The sequence below is a fragment of the Actinia tenebrosa genome, unplaced genomic scaffold (assembly GCF_029948245.1).
Source record: "Actinia tenebrosa isolate PJP-AT-01 unplaced genomic scaffold, QUT_ActTen_1.0 PGA_scaffold4__44_contigs__length_22323623, whole genome shotgun sequence".
NCBI lineage: Eukaryota > Metazoa > Cnidaria > Anthozoa > Actiniaria > Actiniidae > Actinia > Actinia tenebrosa.
This window is the reverse complement of record NW_028292581.1, coordinates 2,597,671-2,619,183: the sequence shown is the minus strand read 5'-3', so window position 1 is coordinate 2,619,183 and position 21,513 is coordinate 2,597,671. Positions and strand designations below refer to the sequence as shown.

The 21,513-nt window shown below is 38.1% G+C and overlaps 2 protein-coding genes and 1 long non-coding RNA gene across 5 annotated transcripts in view; 1 reads left to right on the top strand and 2 right to left on the bottom strand.

Annotated features, from left to right (window-relative positions):
• Positions 1 to 4,580: 4,580 nt before the first annotated feature.
• On the bottom strand, positions 4,581 to 6,810 carry LOC116294086 (growth/differentiation factor 8). The gene is made up of 2 exons (XM_031701618.2): positions 6,358 to 6,810; positions 4,581 to 5,860 (listed from the first exon to the last, which is right to left on the bottom strand). Exons 1-2 carry the CDS (start codon positions 6,668 to 6,670, stop codon positions 5,088 to 5,090), a joined length of 1,086 nt encoding a protein of 361 aa, XP_031557478.1. The 5' UTR covers positions 6,671 to 6,810; the 3' UTR covers positions 4,581 to 5,087.
• A 2,468-nt stretch (positions 6,811 to 9,278) lies between these two features.
• The window catches only part of LOC116294088 (uncharacterized), a 15,772-nt gene continuing 3,537 nt past the window's right edge, over positions 9,279 to 21,513 (top strand). For both annotated transcript variants that reach the window (XR_004196888.2, XR_004196887.2), the window contains exon 1: positions 9,279 to 9,583. This is a non-coding gene — a long non-coding RNA (uncharacterized LOC116294088). The remainder of the gene's footprint in view (positions 9,584 to 21,513) is intronic.
• The window catches only part of LOC116303158 (ATP-binding cassette sub-family B member 6), a 25,657-nt gene continuing 21,136 nt past the window's right edge, over positions 16,993 to 21,513 (bottom strand). For both annotated transcript variants that reach the window (XM_089036920.1, XM_089036919.1), the window contains exons 19-21: positions 21,301 to 21,395; positions 19,629 to 19,697; positions 16,993 to 18,359 (exon numbers count right to left, since the gene is read on the bottom strand). In XM_089036920.1, coding sequence (XP_088893046.1) covers positions 18,170 to 18,359; positions 19,629 to 19,697; positions 21,301 to 21,395 — 354 coding nt within the window. In that variant the 3' untranslated portion in view covers positions 16,993 to 18,169. The remainder of the gene's footprint in view (positions 18,360 to 19,628; positions 19,698 to 21,300; positions 21,396 to 21,513) is intronic.

The following is a 21,513-nucleotide window of genomic DNA, read 5'->3' as shown; positions in this document are numbered from 1 at the left end:
ACCTAGGTTTTTAAATTGCTTTTGAGATATTGGAGGATAAGTAATTTGCTCAAGGTACAGAAAATTTGAAGAAAATCTATACGAGCATTTTCGAGAAATTTCATATTGAAGTTTTAAAGTATGAAAAATTTGCAAAAACAAATTTGCAAAAACAAAACATATTAGTAACTTTGTAGAAAAAGTAGTTTATTTTCTCAGTTTTGAGTTCCTAATTTTATCTAAAGAAGTTGGTAAATCACTTTGGAATAATGGGTAAAAATTGTATTGAAATCGTACCATTTGATATTTCAAAATATTAGGTCGACTTAACTTGGCTATGAGCCGTATTTTTGGACTATTGTGTTATGTTAATTAACATGCTCGTAAATTCAAATCTACTCGATGAATTTTTTTAAAATTTAGTCAACATTGACTGCAATATAAAGGCAACAAGATGTCAAAATTTCATTTTCATAGAATCATTTTAAAGCTTTCAAACTTTAATCCGCCTCGAGAACTGAACGGCGATTCTCTTTACCCCTTGTTTATTTGATTTTTCATCGATATTGTCCTCTTTTATCACATTCGCGTAAATTCCAATGTGCTGTATGAGCATGGTATCGCGCGGATAAAACCCAGTGAAACCACCTTAAGCTGATTTGGTTTTCGACTAAACCAAAGGTGGTACGTATCAATATGTTACAAACAAAACACACAGAGCATATGAACCGGAAAAGTAAAGATCTAAGACTCTTACCATGAACAGGACAGTATTAAGCAAATACTGCTGAACACGCCCCTGCCAGTAAAAATGACTGATCCTGTAACGTCTTCCTTGAATTAGGATAGGTTTTCAGTAATCTTAGCCGGACTACAGGTTAATTGACCTATTTTACTTGTGTCCGGCTTTGATCATAGACTGCCTATTCTGCTATTCAGCCTCTAAAACATCTATTGACTTTGTAACAAAATGAGGTTTTAAATACATTTTTGTGACGTGGTTGTCACTCGACAGGTTAACTTTCCTGGTATTTTTCTCTTTTGGAAAGATCATGACTCTTCTGGCAATCGTTTTCCCCTTATTTTTATGATTTCCTGTATTACGCTCAGTTTTCCCAAAAGACTAATCCTTCCCACGCATACTCGTGGCATGCAGGAAGTTGCGTGGGATGGTTTCAGTGAATATGCTCAAAATTCCAATCTTACAAATACAAAAATTGTTCACACCTTTCTGGTTGAAACGGGTATGGATTAGCGCCTGAAGGTATCAGTCCAACTGACCAGTTACCAGGTGCGGTACCAGCCAGAGATGACAGCGAGTGATCTCCAGTTCAACTGACCAGTTACCAGATGTGGTACTAGCCAGAGATGACAGAAACTGATCTTCAGTCCAACTGACCATTTACCAGGAGGATTACCAGCTAGAGATGACAGTGAGAGATATTCAGACCAACTGCCAAGGTATTAGGCGTGGTACAAGCCAGAGATGACAATGATGAGTGTTTTTAAGACAACTGCCGAGGTACCAGGCGTGGTACCAGCCAGAGATGATAGTCAGTGTTCTTACGACTAACTGCCAAGGTACCAGGCGCGATACCAGCCAGATATGACAGTGAGTGTTCTTACGACCAAGTGCCAAGGTACCAGGCGTGGTACCAGCCAGAGATGATGGTCAGTGTTCTTAAGACCAACTGCCAATGTACCAGGCGCGGTACCAGCCAGAGATGATAGTCAGTGTTCTTAAGACCAAGTGCCAAGGTACCAGGCGCGGTACCAGCCAGAGATGACAGTGAGTATTCTTAAGACCAAGTGCCAAGGTACCAGGCGCGGTACCAGCCAGAGATGACAGTGAGTGTTGTTAAACACCAACTGCCAAGGTACCAGGCGTGGTACCAGCCAAAGATGATAGTGAGTGTTCTTAAGACCAAGTGCCAAGGTACCAGGCGTGGTACCAGCCAGAGATGACAGTGAGTGTTGTTAACACCAACTGCCAAGGTACCAGGCGTGGTACCAGCCAAAGATGATAGTGAGTGTTCTTAAGACCAAGTGCCAAGGTACCAGGCGTGGTACCAGCCAGAGATGATAGTCAGTGTTCTTAAGACCAAGTGCCAAGGTACCAGGCGCGGTACCAGCCAGAGATGATAGTCAGTGTTCTTAAGACCAAGTGCCAAGGTACCACGCGCGGTACCAGCCAGAGATGACAGTGAGTGTTCTTAAGACCAAGTGCCAAGGTACCAGGCGCGGTACCAGCCAGAGATGTTAGTCAGTGTTCTTAAGACCAAGTGCCAAGGTACCAGGCGCGGTACCAGCCAGAGATGATAGTCAGTGTTCTTAAGACTTACTGCCAAGGTACCAGCCGGAGATGACAGTGAGTATTCTTAAGACCAAGTGCCAAGGTACCAGGCGCGGTACCAGCCAGAGATGACAGTGAGTGTTGTTAAGACCAACTGCCAAGGTACCAGGCGCAGTACCAGCCAGAGATGACAGCAAGTGTTCTTAAGACTTGCTGCCAAGGTACCAGCCAGAGATGACAGTGAGTATTCTTAAGACCAAGTGCCAAGGTACCAGGCGTGGTACCAGCCAGAGATGACAGTGAGTGTTGTTAAGACCAACTGCCAAGGTACCAGGCGCAGTACCAGCCAGAGATGACAGCAAGTGTTCTTAAGACTTACTGCCAAGGTACCAGCCAGAGATGACAGTGAGTATTCTTAAGACCAAGTGCCAAGGTACCAGGTACGGTACCAGCCAGAGATGATAGTGAGTGATTTTCAGGGTAACTGCCAGCGAGGGATGCAATGAGTGATCTCCTGGAAAACGGCTTTTATATACGGGAAAAAAATACCCTGGTTTCTAAAAGAGTTTTGGACAACTGTAAAAAAAGAATGAGAGTTTGGTACAACTGCAATAGAAAATATTAATATTTTATTTCATAAAACATACTCTAAAATGCTCAATGTGTTTTAGATCGAATACTCAAATTACTAAGATCAAAGAGACTCTGTAGTGGTGAATAAACTTTTGTGAAATGTTTTAATGAATTACATTGCTTTGCTTTTCATCCAGCACCCGGTAACATTCCATTGGTATTGTTCGTGTCACTGGAAATAGAAGAGCGCAGAGTTTTTGTATTTAATCGAACTCTGGGTTAAAAGAGTTATAATAAATATCTATAACAGGGTCGACAATGCTGACTTGGAATGACAAGAATTCTTTATCCCTTTTATCTATATTTATAGATTGAAAAATAAGAATTGTCCACCGATTAGGAAAGCAAGGTTACTGCAGATTATAGACATGCAGGCACCTTACAGTGTCGCATCATATTGTCACAGGAAAAAAATGAACCAGAAAAAAAGAACGTTTTTGATTGACTGCATGTCAGATGTTTAAGCAGGCTGTTACTCTATCTTGTCTATATAAGATCCATCTTGGCCATTGACTAAATGCCTATTAATTCCTTTTGCCCTTGACTACCTTTTGAGATCGTTATCTTTTTTCTAGAAGTCAATCATGGCTCTGCAGTTTGATTGCAGATGACGAGTTCAAAAGTCGAAAATGATGGAATTTTTGTCCATCAACGAGTAAAAACGTTTTGTTTTAAGGAAAACTAGTGCAAAGCTGGATACCTAACCCTATTCTGACTTTTTGGGCAATAGCTGCCATTATCGAAAAATATATAAATGGTTTTATTGTTCAATGCCAAACGTTAGGGACGTTTTCGAAGCATATCTTGTTCTGAGATTCGTTGATCAATTGCCTGCCATTGTTGAACTGAAAAAGAAATAACGTTTTTGATCTTATACTAGATACAATCCTTCGTGGAGTTTTTGAAGTTACCAGACAGCGAATAAATCTGAGGATCGTTGCTATGCGACAATTTTTTGTTGCGCATAAAATCCCCTTGAAAAACGATCGGGTATGACTACACACTCATTATTTCAACATGACCGCGCGAACAGATGTTTCGCAGGCGTAAAAAGAATGCAAGAATGAAAAGGGGAAAAGATTATCTGGCACACCATATAGGTGTGACTCAAGATAATACCAATAGTAGGTCTCCAAATGCTCAAAACTAGAATTAATACAATTGATTAATCTATGCTTGGACATTATCAGTTCCAATGGAATGCACAAAAATACAACCCCTGAAAAAAAAAGTGACGACCTTCTGGAGCTTATCGGTGCTTCATTGTTTAAGATCTTATAACAGAGAAACTTCCAATGCCTTTCAAACGTCCCATATAGATTCACTGTTTTATGTCTTTAAAAAGTTCTAGGCTTTTAAATGGTACCATTTTATATATACGTCGTCAGACAATTACTGTCTTGTCTAAATTTTACTGGCGACATTTGATGACAGCTATTTAGACGAGCTTTCTTTATTGAGATTGAGCACCTGGGAACAATAAAACCAGAAACACTATCAATTTTAACTCCAAATGTCTCTTCTGCTATATTTCAACTAGGAGAAAAAATTCAGAAGTTCGTAGAATGAAACTCAAAGATTTTCCCAAGCATGTTGGTTTTGTTTTATCAGGGTTACAAGATGGGAAATTCGTTTCATCCCGGATCTGAGTTTATAAATGAGGTCAACTTCTTGATTCTCGTCACACACGCATTTCTTTATTTCTCCTTCAATTTTAAAGTGCATCTACACTTGATAACTCTCAATAAATAATAGCCACTCTGTGAGTGCCTATACTACTTCTAACAAAACTTTTCTATCTTTGAACTTACGTTTCAATTATTTTACATCAACTTGTCTAAATAGTGTTTGCTGTTGGGCTAGTTAGACCTTTTGTCACAACTTCTAAAGCCTGCCTCTTTTTGGGCCAAGGAACGATTTTTTTCCATTTTACCAAAAAGACTGCATTTGTTACACAATTTAATCCTGACAGACAGACATCTTTGGACGGTCAATGTTTAAAAGGAGAACTACAAAAATGTCTAGAAAAAAAGTCCTTCTAGAAACAGATGACGAGATAATCTCGCCAATCTAATCATAGGCTCCCACAAAATCGTACTAGTGACATTAAACCATTAAGTGAGAAAAATAAGACGTTCTAGAAACAGATAACGAGGGAGTAATACAGCTTATTTTGAAGTTGCTACAAGCATCCACAGGTATCTGCGATCATGGCGGGTACTTCTTCCAGCACAATTCTATTTTTCAAATCAAAATAGAGCATGGAAATGGCGGACATTTTGCTAGGTGTGCAACAAAAATCGCTGCGGTTGTTGCCTCGGACTGTAGCCATCAAGTGAGCATGCGCGTGCATTGGTAGGACCATATCTTCACACTCTCCGGTGCAGTAATAGGCGGTAAACCGCTTAGGAGCAATGATCCAATCCCATCCCAAAGTTACAAAATCCACCATGAGTGACTGTCGACAGCAACGTTTTTCCATCCGCCCGAACCCACATTCCAACCCGGCCCTTCGTTTGAGCCTTCTTCTCTTCCTATTCTTGGTGTGCACCTCCAGAAACGGCTGGTACGCTATGCTGTTGCCGTGAACCAAACGGTAGGAGTCATCACCTTCGATTTCCAGATCAATTCCTAAATTCATTTTAGGTTTTTTCCTCCAAGACTTGACTAAGGATCGTATATTAAAAATGTACCACGCTTCATTCTTGTTAGTGTTTATTGTTTTGGATGCAACCAGTATTTTCTGCGGAGCTCCATCGATTACAGGAAAACCTCTTTGGAACACATTTATAGATGTTTTGAGGTCGCGAGTGGCGTTTGTTTTGCCGGTGTTGGGTTCTCTTTTGACGTAAACCTGAAGCGAGGCCTTGTGCACTCGAAGCCCATGTCCATGCGCCTTACCAGTGAAGGTAAAATAGCAACACTTTTCTACTTGATCTGCAATAAGCTTAGGAGCTGAAGAAGAAAATCCAAATGTCAATTTTGAGATATTTTATTAGCATCAATCAAGCACTCGGTAATCTTCGTATGTCGTCGCTCGTTATAGACATTTAAAGAATATTTACTGAGAGTATATCAGTCAATAAGCACAGATCCTATAATTAATTACACACATCCTATACTTGAAATCCTTTAACGCCGAAGAGGCTGTTGCCTCAGTTGCCGACTGCTTAATGTACGTTAGTCCCACGTACTCGAGATGGAAATTTAAGTAGTTTATGCTTTAAATATCAAGACACTATTAAAGGTATATAGTTTCCTTGATGAGCACTAACGATATCATAGATGAACGGTTACGAATTTCGACTCACGAAATTTTTCCTGCCAAGTCTGTATTTCGCCGAGAGATCTTAAGATTATATTATTGTTTCAGCAGTAATACTGAAACGTCTTGCGGAAATCACGAGTCGTAGCGAGAATTAATATTCTAAGTTTATCAGAGATATATTTACCTGTTTCTGGAAACAAAATGATTTTGTGAGTCTTGGCGTGATAGTTGTCTTCATGAAACTCTTCGGGGTTTGCATCCATGTTGAGTTTTTCCGACTCTATCAGCTCCTTAACCGGCTGTAACTTCAAGATATTTTGACTAGTGATATTAGGTGGATGAGGTAGACCTAATTTATCGAGTATTTCTTTCTGGATGACTTTGAGCCTTGCTTCTTTTATTTGTTGCATATTGTGTGGACATTTTGAGCATTTGCTTGACGAGTTCCGAACTGCTATTGCGGTGATGCAGAATACAAGCAAGTGAAAATGCTTCATGGTCTTCCTTTTACGGAGCTATCAGCTGCCGTGTCGGATGGTCTCTCGTTCTGGCTGTTGTGTTATCGCCTGTACTGTGGTCCCTTTGGGATATTTTTGACGCAACAAGTATAATGTACCCGACTTGGTTTAAAAGAGTGAAATTGAATCTGTTTGGCCTATGCCTATTGTTTAAGATTGCCCTAATTGAAGGGGAATTATAGAATTACATCTATGGACCTCTTTAGCTTGGGCGTAATGTTTTCCCATTTCAAACCACGTATCATTCCCTAGTGTATCATTCCTTTGTTTAATTGTTGCATAGAAAAAGATGGTTGGATGCAACTCGAATAAAATATCTTATTGTCAATAAATGGTATGTGGTTTGTAATGGGAAAATATTACGTCCAAGTTGAATAATTATTGAAGGATATTTTTGAAGCTGGTTTTTTTCGATCAAGATTGACTGACATCCACATTTTTTTTGTTTTGACCCACGTTCTAGAATTCTCCTCGATAGTAGCATATTATTTCATCAACTCGTGTAATCTGCGAAAACAGTAGGTTTGGAAGCTTTCAAAGCATTTCATCGCTTAGTGACAATCGAAGAACGAATCTTATAGGGCTGAACTTTTGATCAATCTCCATCGTAAAGTGCTTGAAAAAATTATCCTCGCTGATAATAAGCTGACTAGCTCTTATCTAGAAAATAAAATCGTACAGGGAAAATCATAATGTAAGAGGCTGGGATATTTGCTAGATTAAATTGCATGGATGCACGAGGAGAGATCTTTTTGTTTAACTGTAAAACATACTTAGATCAGTGTCTTGACCTGCGTCAAACCACAATGAAATTTAAGGAATGACAAACATTTAATTCATCTATTCATCCTTAAGCGAATCATAGTGCAACACCTTAAAAATCAGCCAAGAGATTATACGAGTGTGAAGTTTATTCGTCACACGCTTAGCAATCTAAGAGACGCAAGCCAAGGCACACTTGGCATGAAACACTAGCATCTGTCAATGGCAAGAAGTAAAAAGTGCTCTGTCAGAGTAAAAAGTCCTCATAGCCTACATAGATGGGTTTCCTGGGAGAGTTTATCAAATATGCTTTGATAATCGTTATAATTAGGAGACAATCATTTAAGTCATCTTTTAACAGCCGCCACTGAACTCTATAACTATTGTACTATATACACTAACTATGTACATCATGGGGCTTGATCTAATGAGAATTTGCTTAGGAATATTCGAAGGAATATTCACCTTTTGGCTCCAGGATTCCAAATGTGCAACTCTCGTCAAGGTATGAGAGTTTCATGTTTATGTTTGCTTTTAACAGAGTTTACTCTAGTTTACTTAACGAGCAGATTAACTCAAATTTGTTTACAAAAGCTCAATATTCCCCGCTGTTTATGCGAGGCATTTACGCCTGATTTTTCTGTTTGCTTTGACACGCAAGAAGATTTTCTTCGGGGAATTTTGCGTGGGATGTGGTTTAAAAAGTATTTTGAGATACCATTAGTGTGATGTCAATTATGAGATGCCGTTTTGCAGGTACTTGGCTCGTTTAGGGTAGTCATATCATCTAATAAATCCCGTTTAACGTGTATCAATTACAGCTCAATTGGAACAGGAAGTGAAATCGTTACTTGAAAAGTACTTCGAAAATCTCCAAATGTGACCCGGTTGTCCTCGCCTATGAGAAACTAGCTTACGAAATCTAAACAACTCTATTACAACACCAGCAAACGTGAATGAATCTCTGCATTAGCAGTCAAGGTCAGAATAACTTGATAGCTTTTGAGGGCTCATGTCGTTAATCGATACCATTCGAACAACCCTCAGGGCAAGTTTCCAGGGAATGATTTTAAAATATTGACAGATGACTATTGAATTCCTGGCCGACCACTATAGTGGATTTCTTCCAGACAATGTGGTCATTTGGTTGGAAGGGCATTAGGATTATATTCCACGTTCTTAAATCATGGTGCCCAAAGTAACCGCCAAAGGTCAAGGCATCTCAAACTATCCTCTTCCTCAGGAAATCTTCGAGATTAATGAATGTATCTGTCCGAAAAAGAGAAGGAAAAAACCAACACCAATGCTGTCGAAGAATATGACTAAGTAGAAAACGAAAAAAATCTTTAATTTTCTCTCAGTTCGAAAACTCGGTGAGCGAGCAAATGAATACCCCGTCAAGGAAATCCCATGGTGGCTGTGAGAAAACCACCGTTGAACGACCAAAATAACTTTTTATTTATACGAATGTATACATCTTTAAAATAGGTACCTTTAAGATAAAAATAGAAAAAGAATAAGAACGAGCGACAAAAGGGAAAACCGCAGTAGTCATTTGCAGCTGTTATGTAACGGCTATATCAGAGCTATGATAACAAGTATTTCGCTCAAACTGTTGTCTGAATTCATGAAACGTTTGTCACAAATAATATTACGACCTAAATAATTATGTAACGTATAATCTTTTAGAAAAGAGATTGACTCTAGTAAACTCAGCAGCTAACCCGCGCATCTTCACTCATGCCTTTGTCTGCAGAGGATCGTAGGATCAGATAATATTGAGAAATTGATCAATTGTATTGCAACACTCATGCACGTACATGTGTCTTGCCTGCTGCGACGAAATCCCCAAAAAGTAATGTGGAAATAGGAGTGTGCCCTGATTTGATCAGTTCAGTTTATTCAGACCTGTGTAGAGCACGAGTCGTTTTGTTAAGGTAGGTTGAACTTGCGCGAGGGAAAGAGGCATGTATACCTCTATGGAAACTATTTGATCGACTTTGCGATAAGTACGATTTGGGGCAGGTGTGGTGGCATGACAAAAGGATTTCTGGAGGTCTTGAGTTCGTGTCAACCTAAAGGTACTTCAAGAGCCTTCATGATGGGGATTCTACGCTCCTTCATTACTAGGTATTGATAATTCCTTATAAGACCACTGTAAGTTCTAATATTGAACTTGATGCATTTTTGTTTGGTCACTCTCAGCTCCTAATAGTACGTTTTTTTGTAAAAATTGTTTCAATCGTCTATTTAATATTACCTAAATATTTATAATGTTTAAGAGTTTAGCGTCCTTCTTAGTTAGGTCAATATTGAGCATTAAATACCAACTCATATTTATTTAAATAGAACTTATAGCATACGTTTAAAAGAGGCAAGTTATTCGACACATAAAGCTCTCCTAGTCTACAACTAATTAGCCATTTCAATTTGTCAGGTATTGATAACGTGTTCGGCCTATTATTCGTTGGAATCCAACGAGTTTTAAATTCAACAGAAATTTTGAACAAGAAAGCAGTTGCTTCGAGGTCAAGAATATTTTGATTTCTCGGAGAACAATAAAGCCCTTTCATGATATAAAGAAAAGAAATCGCCTAATTTATGAATCACCTGAAGGTCATTCATGCCATTTTCTTCTAAGCGAAAAATAAAACACTTTATTTTGTTTAATTATGCTTTCATAAGTGTTAGTTTTGCTGCCCAACTTTCTGAAACACACCCTTTCCAAATGTTTTATTACCTTTGCTGTGCTGTGATTAAACAAACAACTATGCCATACACTTAGTACGATAACGTTAACCCTCTTCGTCTAAGGATTTTTGTGTTGTTTATACACAACCCAAAACTTTGGCCAATTACTTTGGATTTGTAGCTATGGAAATCAGTGTGACGTGTATCCAAACATCCCCATCTCTTTATAAGCATCACATCTTCTCGTGTACTACACCAAACCATAACAGCTCACTAAAAGGACTTACACGATTCATTGACATATTGCTTACTTTAGCACTAGGTATTTGTCGATAATCCTTATGTGGCGAAAGCATCTTGACAATTTACCCTCTTTAGACCAAGAAACTTGAGCGTCGAGGTCATGAAGAATAAGATAATACCACAAATCGTGCTTTTTATTCACTCCCTCGTGTTTATATACAAAATATATTGTATGCCATGCAAAAAACTAACATTTTTTGAACCTTAGGAAGGTTTTCGTAGATTTTACCAAGCTCAGTGGCTTATTCGACTGAGCCGAGTTTATGTTCTTGATCGAAGGGATATCCCTTCCAGCCTTTACCCTTTATTATTTGTCCCCCTTGTCCAAATGCATTTTTATTGCAATCTATTTTTGGCTTGCCAAGTCTAATTATAAACTGTTTATTTTGATTTCTAATCTTTACAGCCATATACGGCTATTCGAAGGCTTTCTATTTTCAGGAAACGTTTTCTTTAAGTCAAATAAAAACTCTTAATGATAAGATGAATCGTAAGGTGTTGAGGTCTAGTGGGATTATCTAGTGGGAAAAACATATAACAAATGTTCTGGAAAAACTCTAAACGAAGTAAAAATATTAGCGAAATACGCTATAGATATGTAAATTTGGTTTTCGTTATTTAAGTTTTTCCAATGATTCTGAATTTAAACCTCCCAAGGCGTGTACGACTAATAGCAAAATTCCTGTACCAGAAGACAGATAAGAATGAATCAGTATTAGAGTAAAACTTGAAAGTTTTGTTATCGGGGTTTTTTAACAATTTTGAATTTCACTTTGATATTGTAAACCAGCTAAGTACTATAGTTACTCATTTGATAGCAAGATTCCTATCCTGGAAAGATACCGATGAAAATCATAAATCAATATCAAAGTAAAACTTGAAAGTTTTGTTATCGGAGTTTTCTAATAATTTTGAGTTTTTATCCTGGCATAGAAACTAGCAAAGTGACTTCTTAACTATTTATATGTACCGAGTGAAAGTAAAAGTCCTGTCCTGGAACGATACCGATGTAACTGGAACCAGAGCAAAACTAAGGCAAAAGAGCAGAGCATAAAAAATGATAAATTCCAACTTTCTTTTATGTGAAATCACATGTTGAATTGGAACACTATATACTACTTTCACTTCCAAGCATTTTTAGCTTTCTAGTTATTTTTGGAAGTTGGTACCCCTCAATCTGTTTAACATAAATAATGTATCAAATTAGAAAATAATGTTATAATGGGTACAAATAAAGTTCTTCTACTTTATCCAACAGACTTGTGAAGTGTAAAAATCTGTTCAGTTTAACAGGAACCTTATTTGTTTTAATTGGTTTTCAAATAATTGTCCTGTTAAACTAAGTGGTTTTCATTAATTCCTCAAGAGAATGAAATAGCAAAAAGCATGGCAGTATGTTGCATGGTTCATATAGTAAGGGTGACGAATGAAAACACTTTCGTTGAAACGAACCAACGAAGCCAGCATTACATTTGCATTATTCCACTGAAAAATGGAAAAATGTAGTCGGCTATCCTTGTTTGTTTGTTTGTTTTTTTTGTTTTACATGAGTTTTAAGTTTCTGCATCTAGAAAATGAAATTTTACTTCATAATTCTTAATATTGATTAGTATTTGATCCAAAAGATGAAAGTTTCGTTTTATACTTTCTCATTGCTTTACTTCCATTAGTGAGGAGCTGTATCATCCAAAACTCGATCCAAACGCCGAAGAATTTAAAACATATAGTTTTTAGTATACTGCATTATACTTTTATTTAGGCAAGTAGCATTTACAAGGTATCTATTTTTTCTTGCCCTTTTTAACACATTTTAAAACACATTAGCTATATTATAATTTAACATGTTTCATTTTTTAGCTTCTTTACGTAACACAGTCTAGTCCTCGCTAATTGATTCCCTCTTAATTCTACGACATGCCACTGAAGTATAAAGAATGGTGTCAGCGCAAAATCTGAAATTCTAAAATATAGTATTCTACATATCCATTTCGTTTGACTTATCCCACAGCTACAGTTAGAAGAAGTAGTAATAGAGGCCTGTAACGAAAACATAGTGATTCAAACTCGTGCTTTGATTCCGTGCCGTAACTACTGTCATTAGACTCTAACTACGGACAATGCCTCATTAAAGGGTGACGAGAACATCAGCAAAACCATTCCTCATACTAAGAGCCCTTCACTCAACTGCTAGTTTAGATAATTAGACATTGACCGCATGCAGGAAGGTCGAGAATTTCAAGATCATCTTTACTACTACTCTTTCGTTTTTTCAGCTACAGGCAACAGAACACATTAAACAGTTCAAAATAAATCCTAATTTGACTTTCTTCATGATCAAAAAGTCTTAACACTAGAGTGTCTTTAAGCTTTATGTATCTTTAGACTGCGTGGACGTTTTCTGTTTAAGATTTTTCGTAGGAGCTTTCGGCTTCCAGCTTGAAGCATTTGAAACTAATGAATGTCAATTACTATCGAATACGAAGTTTTTTCAAATGACTGACAAACGACAGAAAGCATTTTTTATCCGGCCATCAATCCGCAGAAGTTCATTGCCTAATAATGTGGGCTTAGTATGTCGAAGATTGCTAACAAATAGGGTTTTAGCTCATTTGATGGTCTATGTAGTGATTTGATTATAACTACAACATGAAGTGATAGATCACAATAGAAATGCGTGTTTCTACCATGCAGGAACATGTTGAAACAAAAACGAGAAAGTTCAAATAGGTGACGAGGTGGCTCAGTGCTGAAACGAGTTTTCAACTAGAAAAAAATTCTATTTTTGGGTTGCATGTGACGTCATGGCCACCTTTTTGGTTGACTTTGACAAAAGATTTGGTCTTGTGTCTTGTATTTCGTCGTTTTAACACCAACCCATGAGCAATGCAACTGATCATTCACGGTTCCGTTACCTCTTGAGTCAATTCCCTATGCTGTCCTGCGAGGTCAACAGCTTATGGAAATACAAAGAAAAATCCTTGGAAACCCTTGTACTTCGTTTGAAAACGGTGTATAAGTAGCTTTTGGGACAGGATTATTAGAGTGAAGGCATTTAACTCGTGAAACAAAAAAATACCAAGTCGGCTAAGTCGTAAAGGTTTTTGTAGGTTGGATTCATATTATGAAACTAAAATTGACTCATCAACCTTTAAAAATAATTTTATATTTTAAAAATAATTTATTATTTTTTGGAACATGGAATTAGGGTCTACTAATGTGCGTTAGTCTAATATCTATTGCACGGGTTTATTGACTAGTTCACTCTATACCACTGGGAAAAACTGCTGCTAAGTATTTTTGCTACTACTGCGGTTCAGTCTGGGTCAGAACGATTTTTATTCAAAGTCCTTTTTTTGTCAAAAATCTCAGTCCCCGTCAAGATGAATTAGAGGGAAGTTCCATGCTGACAAAAACAACAGCGAACCGTATCAAAAAGGTTTATAATCTAATTCTGCTCAATGCTCCCGGGCAAAAGTCTTGTTGTACTTGTTATAGGCCTTTTGTGAGACTGACATGATCACGTGGCAAACACGTGCAAAAGTTTTACAAGTCTGCGTTCTACTGAGGTCTACTGAACTTACTAATTCGGACCAATTTGTGCAAATGTGTGCAATTTCTGAAAAAGTTTTTAACGGTATATGGTATGCACTCTATCAGACTCTAGTCTAATCTTAAGCCCTACGTAACCGTCTGTAAGTAAGTCCGAAACGCGAGCTATCAGTTTCAAAACCGTTGAGTAGATACAGAAACGTTATATGATCCTATAATCCGGAAGAGCTCTTACATAACTTCCTTAATAGTTGACTGAGACTAAAATTTTTAATTGTACCACCTAGACACTGGATAACGACTTAGGAGAAAGGTCAGTTATATTTATTACAATATAGAGTGGTTTTAACGTGAAATAGTTTGGAAGGGCGGCGGGAGGAGGGGAGGGGGAGGGATGATGATTCCGGGCTAAAAGCATTGGGTATGCTTGTCCTATCTCTTAAGGGTAAAAATCAGCAATTTGGTATCTTTTAGGTTGGTTATTTTACGGGTTACAGCCTTCACAAGTGATTGAGTGCATGACTGACTGACTGCATGACTGACTGAGTGCATAACTGACTGACTGCATGACAGACTGACTCTGACTGACTGAGTGCATGACTGACTGACTGCATGACAGACTGACTCTGACTGACTGACTGCATGACTGACTGCATGACTGACTGACTGCATGACAGACTGACTCTGACTTACTGACTGCATGACTGACTGACTGCATGACAGACTGACTCTGACTGACTGACTGCATGACTGACTGACTGCATAACTGACTGACTGCATGACAGACTGACTCTGACTGACTGAGTGCATGACTGACTGACTGCATGACAGACCGACTCTGACTGACTGACTGCATGACTGACTGACTGCATGACTGACTGACTGCATGACTGACTGACTGCATAACTGACTGACTGCATGACAGACTGACTCTGACTGACTCAGTGCATGACTGACTGAGTGCATGACTGACTGAGTGCATGACTGACTGACTGCATGACTGACTGACTGCATGACAGACTGACTCTGACTGACTGACTGACTGCATGACTGACTGACTGCATGACTGACTGACTGCATGACTGACTGACTGACTGCATGACTGACTGACTGACTGCATGACTGCATGACAGACTGACTCTGACTTACTGACAACATGACTGACTGACTGACTGAACTACTGACCCACTTATTGGATTTCTCTTTCTCTCGGACTAAATAACTTAGTAATTAATGAATTAGACCTACTGAATGACATACTGACTGACTGACAGACTTATTAACACACAGACTGACCTGACCTACTGATCGAATTTGTAACTCACTAACTGAATTATCCACTGAATGACCTACTGAGTTAATGACTGACAGACTACAGTTTCTTTCAAGACTAATGAGATGTGTGGGATGCATTTTAACTGCTGGCTGCACGAAATGCCCTTGTGTCAATTTTAGTTAAAAACCGTTAAATTCAGCTGTATTAAATATCAACAGTGCAAAATTGAGAAGCTCAGGCTTTTAACAGAGAAAGAATCAAAGTTAGCAGGATTAAGCCCCGTAACATTACATATTGCCGAATACAAATCTTACCATCCACAAGGCAACTGTTATTCAAAATAGCTTACAAAAGGGTCCAGAAAATAAGGTTAGCAGGTCTGAAGAAGTTCATGCCCAAAGAGCTAGCTTAACGAGATTTTCGAGAGTCAATCACCTAAAAAAAACCTATAAGGAAGAAAACTCTCTGCTAAACAGGGTATCAAGTATTATGCTCTGTTGGGAATATTATTAGGATAACGTACCATTTCCTATGCAGAAGTCTTCTTTAAGTAAGGAAACTCTCTGCTAAACAGGGTATCAAGTATTATGCTCTGTTGGGAATATTATTGGGATACCGTACCATGTCCTATGCAGAAGTCTTCTTTAAGGAAGGAAAATCTCTGCTAAACAGGGTATCAAGTATTATGCTCTGTTGGGAATATTATTAGGATAACGTACCATTTCCTATGCAGAAGTCTTCTTTAAGTAAGGAAACTCTCTGCTAAACAGGGTATCAAGTATTATGCTCTGTTGGGAATATTATTGGGATACCGTACCATGTCCTATGCAGAAGTCTTCTTTAAGGAAGGAAAATCTCTGCTAAGCAGGGTATCAAGTATTATGCTCTGTTGGGAATATTATTGGGATAACGTACCATGTCCTATGCAGAAGTCTTCTTTAAGTAAGGAAACTTCCTGCTAAACAAGGTATCAAGTATTATGCTCTGTTGGGAATATTATTGGGATACCGTACCATGTCCTATGCAGAAGTCTTCTTTAAGTAAGGAAACTCTCTGCTAAACAAGGTATCAAGTATTATGCTCTGTTGGGAATATTATTAGGATAACGTACCATGTCCTATGCAGAAGTCTTCTTTAAGGAAGGAAACTCTATGCTAAACAAGGTATCAAGTATTATGCTCTGTTGGGAATATTATTAGGATACCGTACCATGTCCTATGCAGAAGTCTTCTATAAGTAAGGAAACTCTCTGCTAAACAAGGTATCAAGTATTATGCTCTGTTGGGAATATTATTAGGATAACGTACCATGTCCTATGCAGAAGTCTTTTTTAAGGAAGGAAACTCTATGCTAAACAAGGTATCAAGTATTATGCTCTGTTGGGAATATTATTGGGATACCGTAAAATATCCTATGCAGAAGTTCTCTTTAAGTAAGGAAACTCTCTGCTAAACAAGGTATCAAGTATTATGCTCTGTTGGGAATATTATTGGAATACTGTAACATGTCCTATGCAGAAGTCTTCTATAAGGAAGGAAACTCTCTGCTAAACAAGGTACCAAGTATTCAATGCTCTGTTGGGAATATTATTGGAATACTGTACCATGTCCTATTGCAGAAGTCTTCTATAAGGAAGGAAAGAGAAGGGGAACCCTTTGCTAAGAAGGTAATCAAGAATTATGCTCTGTTGAGTTGTTATTAAGTTACTGTACCACATATATTGCATTTTTTATAAGTTTTTATTTATTTATTTTATAATAATAATAATAAGATAAATAGGACGATTAGGCATGAGCAAACAATGCTTCACGTTAGTTTTAAAGTTTTACACTAGCTTTATGGTTTTATTATTCCTTGTTATTTATTTAACAATTAAAATACTCATGAATTATTTTTTTTAAATTTTAAAACAAGCTTTGAAAGAACGATATCCATATGAATTGTAGTAAAATAATAAAACAAACTGACAAAAACTGGCTGGGGGAAGGGGAGGGGATCTGTTTGGCAAGTCCAAATAGTGAAGGTTGTCACACCTTCTAAAATTTATTGACACCTTAAACAAACTCTAGGAAGATGAAAGTCAGGGCACACATAACTCACAAATCAAACCCAGCTCGAATTGAACTCGGTCTTATACTTAGGTCTTTTGGAATACGAAAAGTAAAATAATGCGTGGCTTAATAGAGATTACCCCAAAAGAGATTAATTGGCTGATCATATAGCATATGAAGCTGGCAACTTAACTTTACACACTAGGTTTTAGCTTGTTATCTCTTCTAACTTAACTTTAAGTTGTGTGTGTGTCTGTGGATGTCATGCCATTCAGTTCTTAGGGCCCTGACAAAGGACCCAACATTTGACCCACCATTTAACCAATGTCTGACCCAACACTGATGAAAGATCACGAAAAACGGTCCCAACATTAGGTCCAGCATATAACAATAAACAAGAAGACATTGCTCCAGAACCCTTGCACCAAAATTCCGTCTCCTCCATGTGGGCCAAAACGAAGAAAGCTCAGAGAAGGAGAAGGTTTGGCGCATTGGCCTTAAAAACCTTTATGCTAGGAAAATTTTCCATTGTTGAAAGACGAAAGCTCAGAGAAGGAGAAGGTTCGGCGCAGTGGCCTCAAAGACCTTTAAGCTAGGAAAATTTTCCATTCTTGAAAGAAGAAAGCTCAGAGAAGGAGAAGGTTTGGCGCAGTGGCCTCAAACACCTTTAAGCCAGGAGAATTTTCCATTCTTGAAAGAAGAGTAGGATTTGGTTTGGCGCAGTGGCCTAACATGATAATTCAGTACAAGTATGTAACACTGGCTCTTACCTTGAATCTTACCTTACGCTAGTCTAACCATTACATATATAAGGACCTTTATCAGCATGCAACAACCTAGTCTGCTCTAAGATGTTTTCTCTTTCCCAGTATCCTTGTTTTCCTCATCACTATCTAAAGCATTATCGTCATCTTCATCTCCTTCGTCGTCGTCGTCGTCGTCTGCCTCGGCATCTTCTTTGTCTTTTAAATTTTTTCTCGACTGCTGCTGCCACATGTTGGCGTAGTATCCACCTAGAGCCAGCAGTTCTTCGTGTCTGCAATGAAGAATGCTTGTTAATTATATCATCTTACTAATTTCCTGTTATTTTCTAGAAATGCCTTGTTTTCGTTCGTTCGTTCGTTTGCATCATCACATGATAGGAGGCACGCCAATAAAGTCTTTTCCCCTTGTGAAAATAAATTCCTTCTCATGACAAATCAGATTAGACCAGATACGATTTTTCCTGCCTCCTGTCATGGCTGCCATCACGTGGTGGAGCAAAGCCTATATCCTTTATTAATATTACAAACTTTATATACGAAATAGATAAAGCATTCTTGGAGTTTGATGAATCACGCCACAACCCTTAAAGACCATCTTACAAAAACAATAAAACGATAAAAAATTTGAATAAGGAATATCCTCATGTTTCAGCAATTGATTGCTGAGGAACGCTGAGATAAGACATGTTCATGGCAAGGTAGAAAAAGTGACATTCCTAGTGTTTTGACCTTAATAAAAAAACATGGTTTATTCCTGTGAAAACGTTCTAGTTCCTGTTAGCCTTGCATCCAAGACAAGTTAAAAAGGGGTCTCTAGGCCCTTATCATATGCTAGCTTGACGTTTTAAAATATTCGTTTTATCAGGAAAGGAGGTTTAAGTCAAATATTTGTCATATCGATAATAATATTGCGAAGTATTTTAAATATTATTGGTCATCAAGATGAGAGATCAAAGACTTCAAACTTCAGAATTTTGCAGAAGGTAAAGCAAATATTTGAAAATGTCAGATAAGCCTGATAAGACTTGACCGAAAGGTGGGTTGCGAATTGGCTGGTCTTGGGGGGGGGGGGTCAGAAAAAAACATCGCTAAGTAGGGAGTGGGGAGGGGGAAAGGGGGAGGAGGGTGGGGGGAGGGGAAGGGTGGGGATTTTAATATGGCAATACTGCTTCTGCTTTGCCGAGTTTTATATCTTGGAAGGACAGGGTCGAAATTGGATAATCGTGGAAACGATGCCATGAATATCTTAGTTTCCCAGGCTGCATTTTGTCGAGCTCAATGGTTTTATACAACTACATATAATATATAAATGTTCATTTTATCCAGCCTTGTTGATAGTTGCCCGGTCTCCCCAGAAATAATGCGTTTTTAGTTGGAGAAACTGTGGTTTACCAAGCCCTAGATTCTTTGCTTCCTTTACTGCTTATTTAATTGATAAGTTGCTAAATGGAAAATAAGATTGATATGTAGTAAGCCCCTACCGACAAAGACTGAGTCGATAATGACTTGATTTATTTGCTATTTCTGCACTACTGACTGACCTTCCTCTTTCGACAATCTCTCCTTCGTTTAAGACCAGAATCTGATCTGCGTTGACAATAGTTGAGAGCCTGAAGGGATAAAGAGGAAAAAAAATGATACGTTATCAGATTAAACAAACTTTTTAAATCTCTGCATCTCTCGAAGGCACCACACACAGAGTTCCCAGGCGTGCATTATGCAATGTTTCTTTGATTTGAGTTTATTAGAAAACTCATGAAAATTAAGATTTTGCATCGTGAGGGAAGAAAAATTCGCAGAAAGTTATGGCATTCTTATATTATTTCTGTTTTAAAAATCCGAGAAAGGAATCAAGAAAACCAAGCATTTTTCACGATAGGATAGTAAAATAGCCTTCAAAAATTCAGTACGTCTTAGGCCTCCAAACTGCACTAGTGTTAACAACCAATCTGATCAGACATGCGCTTTTTAACTGAATAAAGAATCTTGCGCAATAGGTTGCTATCAATAGACGTCACTTCCGGTAATAGCTCTTTTTAATGGCTTGTAGAATCTTGGAGGTTGTTTTGATCTCTTGTTTTCTGGTTTCATGTCGTAGAAATAGTCAAATAAAATAGTTTGAGGACTTATTTTGATATGTTTTGACTTAACATCCGCTAGTTGCCAATCAGTCAACCGCTTGCTAGTCTCCCTCGCATCCGTTTTTAGTGTCGGTCACGCAACGCTGCGTGACGACCGACACTAAAAACGGATGCGAGGGAGACTAACCGCTTGTTTGCCCCCAGTCAACTCCAAAAAGTCACGTGATTGATAGTAAACAATGAGATGTTGGGATTCACAAAAAGATGCTTACAGCCCGCCCAGTCTGATGAGACATCCGCGTCCTAAACGGAAACAATCACTCAGAACTATCACATTATCAGATTAACTAAAACGATCTTAAAATCTTCATTTTTCTCGAAGAAACCACACACAGTGTCCTCGCGCGTGAATTCTTCTTTCGTCTTTTAGTTTAGCGAGATTTCTGTAGTGGAATTAGGTAATTATATTATCAAGTGGAACATTAATCATAGAAAAGAAGAAAAAAAATCAAAATTTCTTCATCTCTCGATGGGGTCACACACATCGTTGCACATTCTTTCTTTGCTTCTTTAGATTTCAAGAGTATAAGCCCGATTATTCACTCAGATAATCAAGAAAATACGAGGGGTTGTCATGTGTGCATTCTTTCTCTCTTTAAATGTCTGATAAAACTGGACGCTGTTGAAAGGTCAAGAGGACAGGCAGTTTTTAGGCAATTGGGGGATGGAGACCATCCCAGGTCTCGATGAACCTGAAGAGGAAAGGTACTCAAGAATCTTACTCGAGTATAATGATACTCGAGTTGCTCATCAGTAACTGTGCAAACTAGATATTTCCGTGAAGAGCTGCTTGCACTAATGAAACTCGAGTTCCTCATCAGAGACTGTGAAAAACTAGATATTTCCGTGAAGAGCTGCTCGCCTAATTACTCGAGTTCCTCATCAGTAACTGTGAAAACTAGATATAGTCGTGTGAAAAGGAAGTGCTGCTCGCACAGAGAATTTGACACTAGAACATTTCTACAGAAATTCTTTCAAAAACGCTGACACCAGGACCATACTAGGTTGGCTCGCAATTAAAATGGTACTAATACTAACGAAAAAAGGTGCAAGAATAAAGTAAAGTTCAGACCTGTGTGCCACTACGATGGTGGTACGATTGATGCACATGTTGTTGAGAGACTCTTGGATGTTCCTTTCTGTCTTGCTATCGAGAGCTGATGTTGCCTGATAAAGAGGGGGAAAAATTGGCATTATATCCATTATAATCATCACTATCATATCATGATGATGATGATGATGATGACGGAATGGAATACAAAAATTGCATGAACGCCGAGACGCT